At 30.7% G+C, this 12,519-nt stretch overlaps 3 protein-coding genes across 4 annotated transcripts in view; 2 read left to right on the plus strand and 1 right to left on the minus strand.

The window, feature by feature from the left end:
• The window catches only part of LOC109595134 (uncharacterized), a 53,379-nt gene extending 52,124 nt beyond the window's left edge, over positions 1 to 1,255 (plus strand). The window contains exon 2 of one of the 2 annotated variants that reach the window (XM_020010433.2): positions 698 to 1,255. In XM_020010433.2, coding sequence (XP_019865992.1) covers positions 766 to 1,191 — 426 coding nt within the window. In that variant the 5' untranslated portion in view covers positions 698 to 765 and the 3' untranslated portion in view covers positions 1,192 to 1,255. Of the gene's footprint in view, positions 1 to 679 lie in introns of both variants that reach the window. The other variant, XM_049970334.1, reaches the window with a different exon arrangement.
• LOC126266430 (uncharacterized) overlaps positions 1 to 12,519 on the plus strand; it is a 203,072-nt gene that overhangs the window by 46,559 nt on the left and 143,994 nt on the right. The gene's annotated exons all lie outside the window — the stretch shown is intronic.
• LOC109595132 (uncharacterized) lies at positions 1,749 to 2,596 on the minus strand. The gene is made up of 2 exons (XM_020010432.2): positions 2,435 to 2,596; positions 1,749 to 2,380 (listed from the first exon to the last, which is right to left on the minus strand). The coding sequence occupies exons 1-2, from the start codon at positions 2,585 to 2,587 to the stop codon at positions 1,856 to 1,858; spliced, it is 678 nt and encodes a 225-aa protein (XP_019865991.2). The 5' UTR covers positions 2,588 to 2,596; the 3' UTR covers positions 1,749 to 1,855.

Genomic DNA, 12,519 nt, shown 5'->3' on the forward strand with positions numbered 1-12,519 from the left:
TTGTAGAAAGAATGTAATAAATAAAATATATAATATTTTGTTTATACTTAATTAGAGGTGTGCATTTCCCATTAACAATAAATAATAATGTGTGCTATTTTTGTGGCCACCACTGTATGTAAAATGAATGTAAATTTCTTTTAATGGTTTTGTTATTTCGAAAACTTCTAATGATCGTGAAATTGGATACAATTATCTTATTATCCCCGATAACAAATAAAACAAATACCCTCCGCAAGCACTAATTTCATGGCAGAACGTAAAGTTGTCGTGACTGCGAAGAAAATCTCGTTATCTATGCATAAAACTGCGGTAAACAGTTGGCGGTTATATGACACAGTTATTTTAGCAGTTGTACACAAGAGCGTAAAACTTTAAATAATTTAATCAAGTGTCTACTGTAAAATTTACGCATTGGTGCAACACTAATGTAGGGTAATAACAACAATGTTATAAAATATTCAGCCGCAAAATAGTCGTAACGCGTGAAAAGGACATACGAGGATAATCCTGTAACATGTGCTCAATAATCATAAAAACGAATACAAAATTGCCTCACTGTTAACTTCCGTGATGCCGCCATTGTTGCACTAAAAGTGTCAATGTTGCCACGAAAAGTCGTCCGAATGTCAAATATCCAAATGTCATAAGCTCCAAATTATAAGTTCATTTACATAAGAATTAAACATGTTCCCAGGACTCGAGATTTTCACAAGAACGGAACCCATTGAGGGTAAGTTGGATGAGGCGATAGCCAGAGCGAAAATGAACGACCACATCAACTTGGCGCACTACAATAGAAAAATAACCAGACTGAGCAGGAACATCAACCAGCTCTGCACCAACCATCCAGCTTTGGAGGAGATACTTAAAAACAACACTTACCATCTTAGTCCTGAAATTATACGTAAGTTTGATAAGGCCATGGCGATTTACCATCGACACGTCAACGATGGAATTTGCCCGAGGGACCGCACTGAAACGCAGCATCAGTCGTTGAAGGCGCTAATCGAGAAATGGGACATGACCATTAAACATCTAGCCAAGGGTTATGAGAAGGCCAATCAAGTTATAAAAACGTTCAAAACCAACAGGAAAATTTTAGAAAAAGTCCAAGTTGATATGGAGGATTTGGCCAAGCTTTGTCTTAGGAAGGCGGCCATTCTGGAAATGGCGCACAGGCACAAGTAATATGTACTGACATCAAATTTATTCATTACGTAAAAATATATAAATATAAATATATATAGATATAAAAAGTTGTTTTATTAATATAACTGCAAAGGCGTAAATTTAATTAATAACTAGACTATGTGCGGGCCAGTGTTTTTTAATTTGAATTTCTTTCAGAAGTTGTAATGAATAAAATATACCCAACATCAGACAAGGCGTCAGGCTTTTGGCGCGAATTAATGATGGAAAATAAAGTATGTGACAAAAGAATACTGATCTAAGAAGGTTCCATTTGCAAAAAGCTTGGAACGGACTTGAATTAATTAACATAAAAACGGGACGACTCGAAAAAATTAATTTGTCTTTAATTAAATTAATGTAATTCCCTAAATGGATTAATAATACATAAGAATGAAAGACTATAAAGTATCCCCATTTAAATAATGATGAGCGCAACTTAATTTTCATGTTTCAATAACAAATATTGCCCCAATCAAATTATTGTAATGGGACAAATAAATAAATCAATATGCTAGTACTTCTGATTCCTTTTCGTTCATTAATAATAGGCAGTATTCAAACGTTAAGAATTTATTTGACTAACACAATTTCTAGGCAGAGAAACCAAAAGGTTTACATGTATATTAGAATGTCGTGATTTGTGTGGTTTAGAAATAATAAATTATTCCCAGCCAAGGAAGACGTAGAATGCACTTATAATGTCGTCGACTTGGATGCCCATGTCGTTCAACGAGGCGATCATCTGAACAAATTCCGGTATGGCACGGACATTTTCGACCAAAGCACGTGATTCGGGACTGGACAGTTCATCGTACATGACATGGAATTGTGGATTGTTCATAATTCTCTCGTTTATTTTGGCAAGGATTTTAGCAACGGGCAGGCTCTCCTCCAGATCGGCTAGGAACGGCTTCAGGTCTCTCTGCGCGTCTTCTGGTACGTCTTGAGGAACTTCGGCCTGCTCCAAAAACGCCTCCAAGCATTTCAAGTACTTATTTATGTCAATGCCTAAGTTTGTCAGAAATTGTTTGAACTTCTGCCAGTCGGGATTTTTTCTTATTATATCCGAAATCCTTTGCCATTCTAAACTGTTAAAGTACTTAATGGCTGCTTGAAAGCCCACATCGTACTTTAAATGTTTGTTGGCAAGTTCAAAGAATCTTTCCTTGGGGATCATGGCTATTACCTGATTAATAACATTAATTGTCAGTATCAATATGTCATTCATTAGTCTACTCACATTTTTCATATCATCTTTAACGTTGGAAGGTGGTGAACCCGTTGATGATATTTTTTTAGTTGGTCCGGCGATAGCGCAACTTATGGCGGTCACCAATAAGTAAATGGCGCCCGTCCTAAGTTTCATTTTCATTTTCCTTGCACTATCTCGCATTGAGTTGTGGCCACGTCTTTCATATAATTTATATTTTGATGGTTGCTATAACCAACTGGTTTCCAAGTTAATTTTTTTTGTTGAATAAACTCCTTGATTTCCTGATTTAATCATAGACGTAATATAGTAAAGACCCTTTAACCCATAGAACTTAGTATACTTGTCACCAAGATTAGATACTTATTGAAGAGTAAATTGAAAGTTTTTACATCAGTGTTTCGAACGTTGTTATTGATACAAATGATCTACTTAAATTCGAGTTTAAACGTTTTATGTTATGTTCAAGATGCGCAAGTTTTCCTACAATTTTACGAACTTTCCCCGAACATTCCCGCAACAATTTCGATACAGGGGAAGTTTTTCACCTTATTATATGCTAAAGCAATGGCCCATTATTCGAGCAAATAGAAACCTGCAGCATTGCTGTGTTGTTTTACTTTCGAGTTTCAGTGAGGGGATGACTTGGGGGTATGGCGGGGTTCGCTGCGGCAACAAACTCGCATGCACCGATCCATGGAGGAACAGCTAACTTTAATTGTGTTCGTTGAAATACTTTGCCTAATAGCATTAGGGATTATGATTTTCTTCTAATCATATTAGTGTATTTCCTACCTTATCTATTCCATGCTTACAGGCGTTTCCCTGTAATTAAACTTGAAAGCTTTGGTCTTTATCTGCGAAATGATACGGAATGCAGACGTGTGACAAAAGGTCGTAACATATACCATGCATGTGACCTTTGTGAAAAATCATGTAAAAGTTTATTACCATGCGTTTTGCCGAATAAAACTGTGTTTGTTTCCCGGAAATATTTTGGCGTTGGATTTTAGTGAGCCATTAAGAAAATGTGTAGTTAAATAATTGGATTGTGCGGATGTTAAATGTCGCATTAATTTAATGATCAAATATAAGTGCCAATTTAAGTGACCTAAATAACACACACACACACACTCGTATAATAATACGTAAGGGGTATCGAGGGTTTGGAAAATCGATGTTAATGGTCCAGAATTAGAATTTTAATTGAACCGCAATAATCTCTTTCCGAATTGTCGATCTCCGCAGATTTATCGGCCGTCCGAAATACCTTAAACTTTCCACAGTGACAAACTTCGTGACATTGTGTAAATGTAGTGCAGTCGGCGGATCCGTGTTTTCCACATGGAAACGAGAGGCCGAAGAGTGTCGTTAAATTATACGAATCATTTCTAGAGGATTATATGGCCATTATATGATGACGTGTGTAATTAAAATTTCATTAGTGTTAGAAAGGTTAATTCGAGAAGGTACATGATTTGCTCATTTTATTAATTTTACCAAAGTGACACTGTAACATGTTTTGACATGTAAATATATACCAAGAAGGAGCGCGCGTCCGCGGAGACTACATTATACATTTGTAAAGTGTCAAGATGATATTTTGGGAAATTGTTATATCTAGACATTCATTCGGTTTTCCACTTCATCGGATTCGCATAACGTGTTACAGTAAATTTTACATTTTGATTTATTTCGTATGTGTTTTCCTCAAATACCACATTAAATTTCCTTCAGACATTTTATTTAATAATTTTATTATTATAATTATTATAAGAATATTATATTATCAAAATAATTAAAATTTGCATGTATATTAATTAAATTTTAGGATTATATTAAAAAATATCTTTCCACTAAGCCGCTTATATTCGATGTTTTGTGGTCATCATGCGTCTGGAGTTTTTTCATGTCCCACAAAAAGGTGTGGAAAGCATGTTCCCTTTATATCACAAAAATCATTTAATAAACTAAAAACAACATTACAGGTCTTTGTACAGAAAGATATTTTATATTGTTGGAGATGAAAGAAGCAAAAACATACATTATACTCATTTGTAGTAATGTAATATATTTTATTCGAAATGTGTTTTAATTATGTTGTCTCTATGTACACAATTTATTTTGGGATATAAACTTTCCTGTCTGATATTTTAAAAAGAAAACAAACAAAAAAATAATCTACATTCAATTCAAAACAATTTCAAAATGAAAAGTCTCATAATTTTGTTTTTGTCGGTTTAAAAGTAATAATGAATCAAGAATCAGTTTAAATAATTTTAACAATATTACAATTTTATTTAATTTTCAGAAAAGTATGTGTATTATAAAAACTACTATATTCTTATTCTATAAAAAGTTATATATATTTTCTGAATTGAGCTGGATATAAATATAGCAACTTTAATTTTGAATGGGATAATAATCTTTTTTCTTTACACTTTTGGCCCATCCCCGTGGCATAGACTCAACCGGTTTCCAAATATAAGGCAATTAAATTTAGACTTTTGACTAAAAACTTCTCATGTTTTATTTGAAATGTGTTTTAATTATGTTTTGTCTATGTATATAATTTATCTTGGGATATAAACTTTTCTGTCTGATATTTTAAAAAGAAATCAAACAAAAAAATAATATACATTCAATTTAAATCGTTTTTATATTAAAAAATAATCAAAAATAATTTTAATAATATACAGTAGTGGTTATTATTGTAGTCATAAATTTAAAATATTAAATATTTTAGTTATAACTCTCCAAGTCCAGTGAATGTGATTCTAATCAAGTCAAAATTGGACTTTCACATTTTTAGTAGAAAGCATTAACCATCTTCTTCACAGTCCTTGAACTAATTTCAGCAAGTTTCATTTTCTTCAGGTTGACTTTAATTTCGCTTGACGATAAGAAGAATGATTTTTTTGACATTTGAATTATCTTTCAAGTTTTTTGAAGTACCACTCAAAGTCAGTTTCTCTAAATTTAATAATATAGGAAACTAATGACTTATTTAGCCATAAAATTTTAGTCAATTCTTCTTGTTTTTATCGGTTTTGGTGATGCAGAGTTATAATTTTTCTTAAGGATTAACTTCGACTAGTGATTAAATAATTATAATTATAATAAGCAAAATACTACCAATAAATAATCGATTTAAATTTACAGGAAGCAGAAAAATCATAAAGTAAAAAGTTATTAGTTAGTTATTATTTTGTCCATTGAAAAATAAAAGAGCAGCAATTTTTCAAAGAATAATATTAGGTTGATCACTAAAACAATAAACATTTTAGATACTGACTAAACTCAATAATTATTGTCATTTTTTAGAATAAAAATTATTTATGAAAGTTATGCTACTTTAAACTTTTATGTGGGGATAAATGTTTTTAATGGAACGCCGTGTACAATATTGTTAATGTAATTGCATCGTATTAATATTTATAAGCTCGCTTAAGTAGATCACGTTATCCAAATATATCGGATATTTCGGAACAAACTCGGCATGCCTGATTACATTATACAAGCATGGAGGATATAAAAGAAAGTCGATATCAAATTCATGAGTATCTCATAAAAAAAGCGAACGGCTTTTCGCATCTTTATGCCCAAAAACGAAATTCGAGGTAGTTGTCTATAAATTATTTTATAGTTCGCCTCAGTTTTGTGGAAATATTGTTTGTTTTATGTGCTATATACGTAACGTGAATTAGATTAATGCACAGTACAGAAGAACTGTTTATAACTCGACCAAGTTTTGCGTGTGATTTTACTACTACAAATTCACTCACCCATTTTCTTACTGATGTTTATTTCATATCTTATGAACTATTAACGTATGTTTCAAAAATATGACTTTAATTTTATGTATTTATGTAATAAATTGTTAATGGTAAATTGTTTAATAAAAATTATTTCGTTATAAATAATTCATATATTTTTAAAAAATATCTTTAACCATAAATTGTTTTATTTGTTTTAAATTATGCTTATTTGAATTTGTTTTATTTCTTCTAAAAATAAATTAACAAATATTTACTATAAATTGCATTGTAAATAATTTTATTTGTTTTAAATTATGGTTAAATGAATTTGTTTTATAAAATATTAAATTGTTTATTATTCTATTTTTCAACTTTTCTACTAAATTAAATAGTATAATACAAATTTGTAGTGGAATTACATACATATTTATAAATAATTTTCATCCATAATTTGGCGTAGGATATTTTTGAAATGAAAATTATTATAGAGTTTCAGCAACATAATTTATATATCCATTGTAAACAATTCATTAGCCATTTAATGGAGTACAGTTTGGCAATGTTGGAGTACCGAATTTCGTTACATTTAGTTTAATTATGCTCGAAACAATATTGTTAAAGTGGATTTAGTAGCTGGCAATAAACCCATTAGTTATTTCAAGTTATAAGTATAAATAAAATATTCATGAGTGTTACTAAATGATTATGTTTCTGACATGATGGCAAAACAAAAGTAAATTCACTACAACCCTATAAAGTTAATCGCATGTATGTGTATGAAACAATTAATCATTCCCAGGATAAACGTAACGCTAAAATCCGTAGGACCCGTCGGAATTACAAATACAAATGAAATCAAATATTTATTTGCTAATGTACTGTTTGAATAACACCATAAATTACTCTACATGCATACAATGCGAATATTTCATAACATTTACCGGATTAGTGTCACTTGCGGCGAATTTTCATATATATTATTTTGTCGTAATAGTTGCCCATACAGTCCGACAAAAAAAGCGCACAGGTGGAACGCTGTCCGCGAGATTAAACCTTCAGGATGCCCGTGCATTGATTGAGAGACTCAGGTATTAAAAAAAAAAGGAATTTAATGATAATGTTCATTGAATTTGGGAAAAAGTTTTCATTGGCGGGTCCGCTAATTAAAATGGAAAAGTTTGTTTTGGCCACAAGTACCTCCTGACAAGCATATCAATCTCTATTAATCACCAATTCGGCGGGTTTGAATACGCGTTCAGAAATTTAATTACGCCCCAGACACAGGTTAATATTTTGTTTGGCTAACAACTTGATAATACCTTTTGGACCTAACCTCCCCGGTTCGGCGTGATAACGACGTAATTGGGAGCCAGATGGATTTTTAATGCACTCGTCAAACCGAATTAGCACAATCGGATTTTTTTATTAACGTTACTTAACTGAACGACGGCGAGGTTGTCCATCGGCGGGGATTATAAATACCTGTATAAGTTTTACAGATGATGAATTGCGTAAATGTGCGCACTTTTTTGGCGGTGGTCTTCGTTAATGTGCATTGATCGTTTTAGAAATATTTCCAGTCCGTTCTGTTCGTTCAGTTAATTTAACACCAATCCCAAAAGTGCAAAAGAATTTGTTCATAAAAAAGCTTTTTATGGGGACTAGGCGGATCTTTAATATGCTCGTCAAATCTAATTAACACAATCGGATAAACGTTTCAAAAAGTACAGATGAATTTGTCCATATTTTTTATGCAAACTAGGTGAAAGCTTAATTTATTCGTCAAATTAAATTAACACAACTGCTTTTTTTAAAACTTTCCAGAAAGTGTAGATAAAAAACTTTGACAAAACATTAATATCTTTTATGGAAACTCGGGTAATTTAACATCAATCCCAAAGATGCACATGAATTTGTCCATAAATGAGCTTTGGCAAGACTTTTTATATTTTTATGGAAACTAGGTGAAAGCTTAATTTATTCATTAAATCAAATTAACACACCTGATTTTTTAATAACTTTACAAAAAGTGCAGATATCCCTAAAAAAGTTTTTGCAAAACTTTAATATTTTTTATGGAAACTCAGTTAATTTAACATCAATCCGAAAGACGCAGATGAATCTTTCCATAAAAGAGCTTTGACAAGACTTTGATTTTTTTTATGGAAACTAGGTGAAAACTTAATTTATTTACCAAATCAAATTAATACAACTGATTTTTTAACAACTTTCTGAAAAGTATAGATGAATTTATTTCTAAGAAGATTTGGCAAAAATTTAATATTTTTTATGAAAACTTAGTTAATTTAACACCAATCCCAAAAGGTTAAACGAATTTGTCCATAAAAAAGATTTGGCAAGACTTTCATATTTTTTATACAAAATATAAAAAGCTTAATTTATTCATCAAATCAAATTAACCCAACTGATTTTTTAATAACTTTTCAAAAAGTGCAGATGAATTTATCCCTAAAAAAATTTTTGGCAAAACTTTAATATGTTTTATGGAAACAGTTAATTTAACATCAATCCCAAAGATGCAGATGAATTTGTTCATAAAAGAGCTTTGGCAAGACTTTGATATTTTGTTATGGAAACTAGGTGAAAGCTTAATTTATTCATCAAACTAAATTAGCACAATTGATTTTTCAATAACTTTTTAAACAGTGCAGATGGATTTATCCCTAAAACTAGATGGACCCTTAATATATTCGTGAAACGAAATTAATCGATTTTTTATTAACGTTACTGAACTAATGAATATTGCCATCAACGGAGATCATAAATACCGGTGTAAGTTTTATAGTAGATAAAATGGGTAAATGTGCACAGTTTTTTGGTGGCGTTCATTAATGTCAATTGACCGCTTTAAAGACATTTCCGGTCTGTCCAAGGTCCCCCCCAACCAGTTAATTTAGCGGCAATCCCAAAAGTGCAGATGAATTTGTACATAAAAAAGCTTTGGCAAGACTCTGATATTTTTTATTAAGTTCTTATCGCTTCCTTATTCAATTATCCGTAAAATTGGAATTTCACGCTGCAAATCACCGTTCTTCATCCCGTTTTATTTTTCCCTCTGCAAAAACATTGATTAAAACCTGGTAAATTAAACAGCCATTCTACCATCGCGAGATAATTCGATTTTATTTATTTTCGTGTTTATGTGAAACTGAGTCAACGTGATTATTCCGCATTTATTGAGGTCCCGCATACCATTCAATGCTAAATTAATTATTTAAATTATAATTCAGGTTTGAATTTTCCGTTTGTTTTTCATTTAAATTAGATCAAAAATTTTTTGCTACGCGGAGCACGCATTTCCGCGTGTACGACCAGTTAAATGGTATAACATATTTTCCCACTAATTATTTAAAAATACCGTGTGTGTACTTTAATTCGGTTTTGTCAAATCCATCGATTCCCCCGGTTTTCCCGTGTTGTGGGTTTACGTTTTGTTTTCCTTTCGGTGTTTTGCCCCTTCGACGCCGAACTTCTCAAAACAAAAATCAATTTGCAAAATAAACTTCCGTCTTTAATAGAAATTGTTTAATTAACACGCGCATGTTTTTCCACCGAAAGCCTTTTTCAAACCACTTCATGTGGAAGTGGTTTCCTGGTATTTCAACGTTAATTAACACTTTGTTATTGTGTACAATTATAAAACGAATTTGGCCGGTTGATTTTGGAATTCGTTAAATTTTTATGACACTTTCCATCGATGGACTACCGATAAATACTTGCGGAAAGCAATAAAAACCGACTTGATCGTTTTATTTAATAATGACTTTTTAACCGGAACCATATTAACGCCCCCCAAAGTGATTTGTTTTCTAAAACGACGTGCTTTTTAAGGAAACGGAAGAATTTAAATAACAAGGGACTGGCAAAAAGTATCACTCAATCGATCAATTCCCTGGTCCAAGTCGGGGGGGATATAAACCCTCGAATTTAATGAAACAGAAAATCTTGTTTACGCAGTCTATTTTTTTTTTCGGCGACGTGGAGGGATTATATTCAACCAAACTTCCAACCATAATTCCGAGAACTGTTAAAATATATAACGACGGGACAAAAGAACGTAAACCGGCATTATGATTGGGGTTTCATATAATTTATTTTATAGTGGAGTTTATTTTTCTGGTATAAAAATTTTCATTATAGAACCAGGAACCTGTATTTTATATCGAGATATTTTTTGTTTTATGCGGTTTTCCTTTACACACAAAGGGTTTAACTGTTTATTATATTTTTTTTATGTGGTGTGATAATTAGTAAACAGTACGTTTATGATGTTTCACATCGTTCAGCACAATTTTTTGCAGTCTAAAGTTTAAACACACAAAGCCTAAATCGAACATAGTTTCACTACGATCTAATTTAATTATAAATTTTGGTTATTCATACTGAATAATTAAATGGTAAAATGATAGTATTTAATTTTAATATTTTATAATTATGTTTCATTACGTATTTTTGTTAAATGATGTTAATGTTAATGTGTCTAGTTACGGTTTACATTAATAAACTGCGGCCCGATTTTATTGGGTGTAAAATAAATTTTAGTGACAAAATTTAATTCCCTTTATTCATCTATTGTTTCAAAATTACCATAGTATATTCATAATTAATTTAATTCGTTTTCACAAACATCGATTTACTTGAATTTATGACCTATGAGGACAATACAACTTATTTACATTTTTTATTGCCAATATTTTTTCTGTTAGGAAAGAGTAATTTAAGTTTTTAATGTGACTTTAATATAACAACTCTGTGTAACTAAAGTAACTTTTATTTAACAAAATAATCACTGTAATAATTTTTTTGCCAACGTTCTACAAGTAAATTTATGCTGTGAGAAAAAAAGACTACTGTGTTCTTGGAAGATCAATCTCAGTTTTCACCCTCTCTTTAGAACTAAACTGTTTTTTATTACGTAAAAAATGGAAAATGGCAAAAATATATAATAGTTTTATAGATAAATATCTCGACTATACGGTGTATGAGTGAACTTTTCATTTTAAATTTTGAAGCTCCCTTTGAGTCTCAATCAAATACTAAATAATAAATTGTATGTGTTATAATAAATTTTAAAAACACAATTTAATTCCTTCTACTGATTTATTCCTCCCATTTTAATATGCTATTAAATTAATTCTTAATTAAATTGCTAAATTTTCTTGAAATAAATCAATTTATTTAAATTTGCGACCTAAAAAATAACATAAATTATTCATAATTTTCAATATTTTTTACCTTATTAAAGTATGTAAGAAAAAAATAAATTATATAAAATTTATTATTTTTTTTTTTAATTAATTTGTTCTTTTCATAATTTAATTTGATATTTTGAGATTTAAAAAATATAAAAATTATTTCACTTTACTAAACAAAAAATTTTGAATGCCAAAAATAAATAAAAGAATATAAAAAATGTAAATTTTATGTGTTACAATAAATATTGAAAACACAAAACTATTAATGATTTTTTGACTCAGTATATTACAAAATTCATTAATAATTAATTTGAGAAATTTTCATGAATTAAATTAATTTACTTAAATTTGTGGTCTAACAAAACTTAACGTAAATTATTCATAGATCTGAGTGTATTATTTTTTGTGAAGAAAAGCTTAAATTTTGTCCACAGACTGGTCTAAAATTATATAAAACAAACAATTAATTGTGTCAACTATTAAAGCAAAACTGAGTAAAAAAACTAATTATAAACATAGAATTTTGTGTTGGAGCAAACAGAATGATGCACGTGTATATAAAAGAGACGGACCATATTAATTTAATAAACAGACACACCAAAACAGTTTTTGATAATGGCACAAAGTGTGACGTGAACATTCTTTACAATTACCGTAGTACAAGACAGATATAATTAAAAGCCAAAAATAATTATTCACCCTTCGCGTGTGTTCGCTGTCTAATTGTCAAACCGCCTAAACAGCTCATCGTGTCCCGACCAAAACAATGTCGAAAATGCCTGGCTGCCCGGTCAATGTTTGTTACACATTTAACACAATAAATTTTAATTCAGTTACCTTTACTTTGACATTATTTGGAAGGGATGCAAATTTGCTAGTTAACTATGCATGTAGTGTATAAATCATGGAATGGCTAGGTGTTGGTGTATAACAAACTTGTTATTAAATTAGGTTTTTCAACGCGCATCTAATTTCGGCGTAACCGCGAAGAATCTCATACGCGAATCTAAAATATTTATTAATTATCCGTCAACACGTGAACGCAAATTAATTTTCCCACTCGCACATTCGCCATTTAAACTATTTACATGCATATTTTGCCACGGGAATCCTCAACACCCCCGCCCCGTCCCACACACAT

The sequence above is a fragment of the Aethina tumida genome, chromosome 1 (genome assembly GCF_024364675.1).
Source record: "Aethina tumida isolate Nest 87 chromosome 1, icAetTumi1.1, whole genome shotgun sequence".
NCBI classification, from domain to species: domain Eukaryota; kingdom Metazoa; phylum Arthropoda; class Insecta; order Coleoptera; family Nitidulidae; genus Aethina; species Aethina tumida.

What these genes read in the sequence shown, in the direction of transcription:
- LOC109595132 (XM_020010432.2), bottom strand. Translation starts at nt 2,587, where the DNA reads ATGCGAGATAGTGCAAGGAAAATGAAAATGAAACTTAGGACGGGCGCC. An exon ending in TTAAAGATGATATGAAAAAT is followed by an intron (nt 2,381 to 2,434) that starts GTGAGTAGACTA and finishes GTTATTAATCAG; the next exon opens with GTAATAGCCATGATCCCCAA.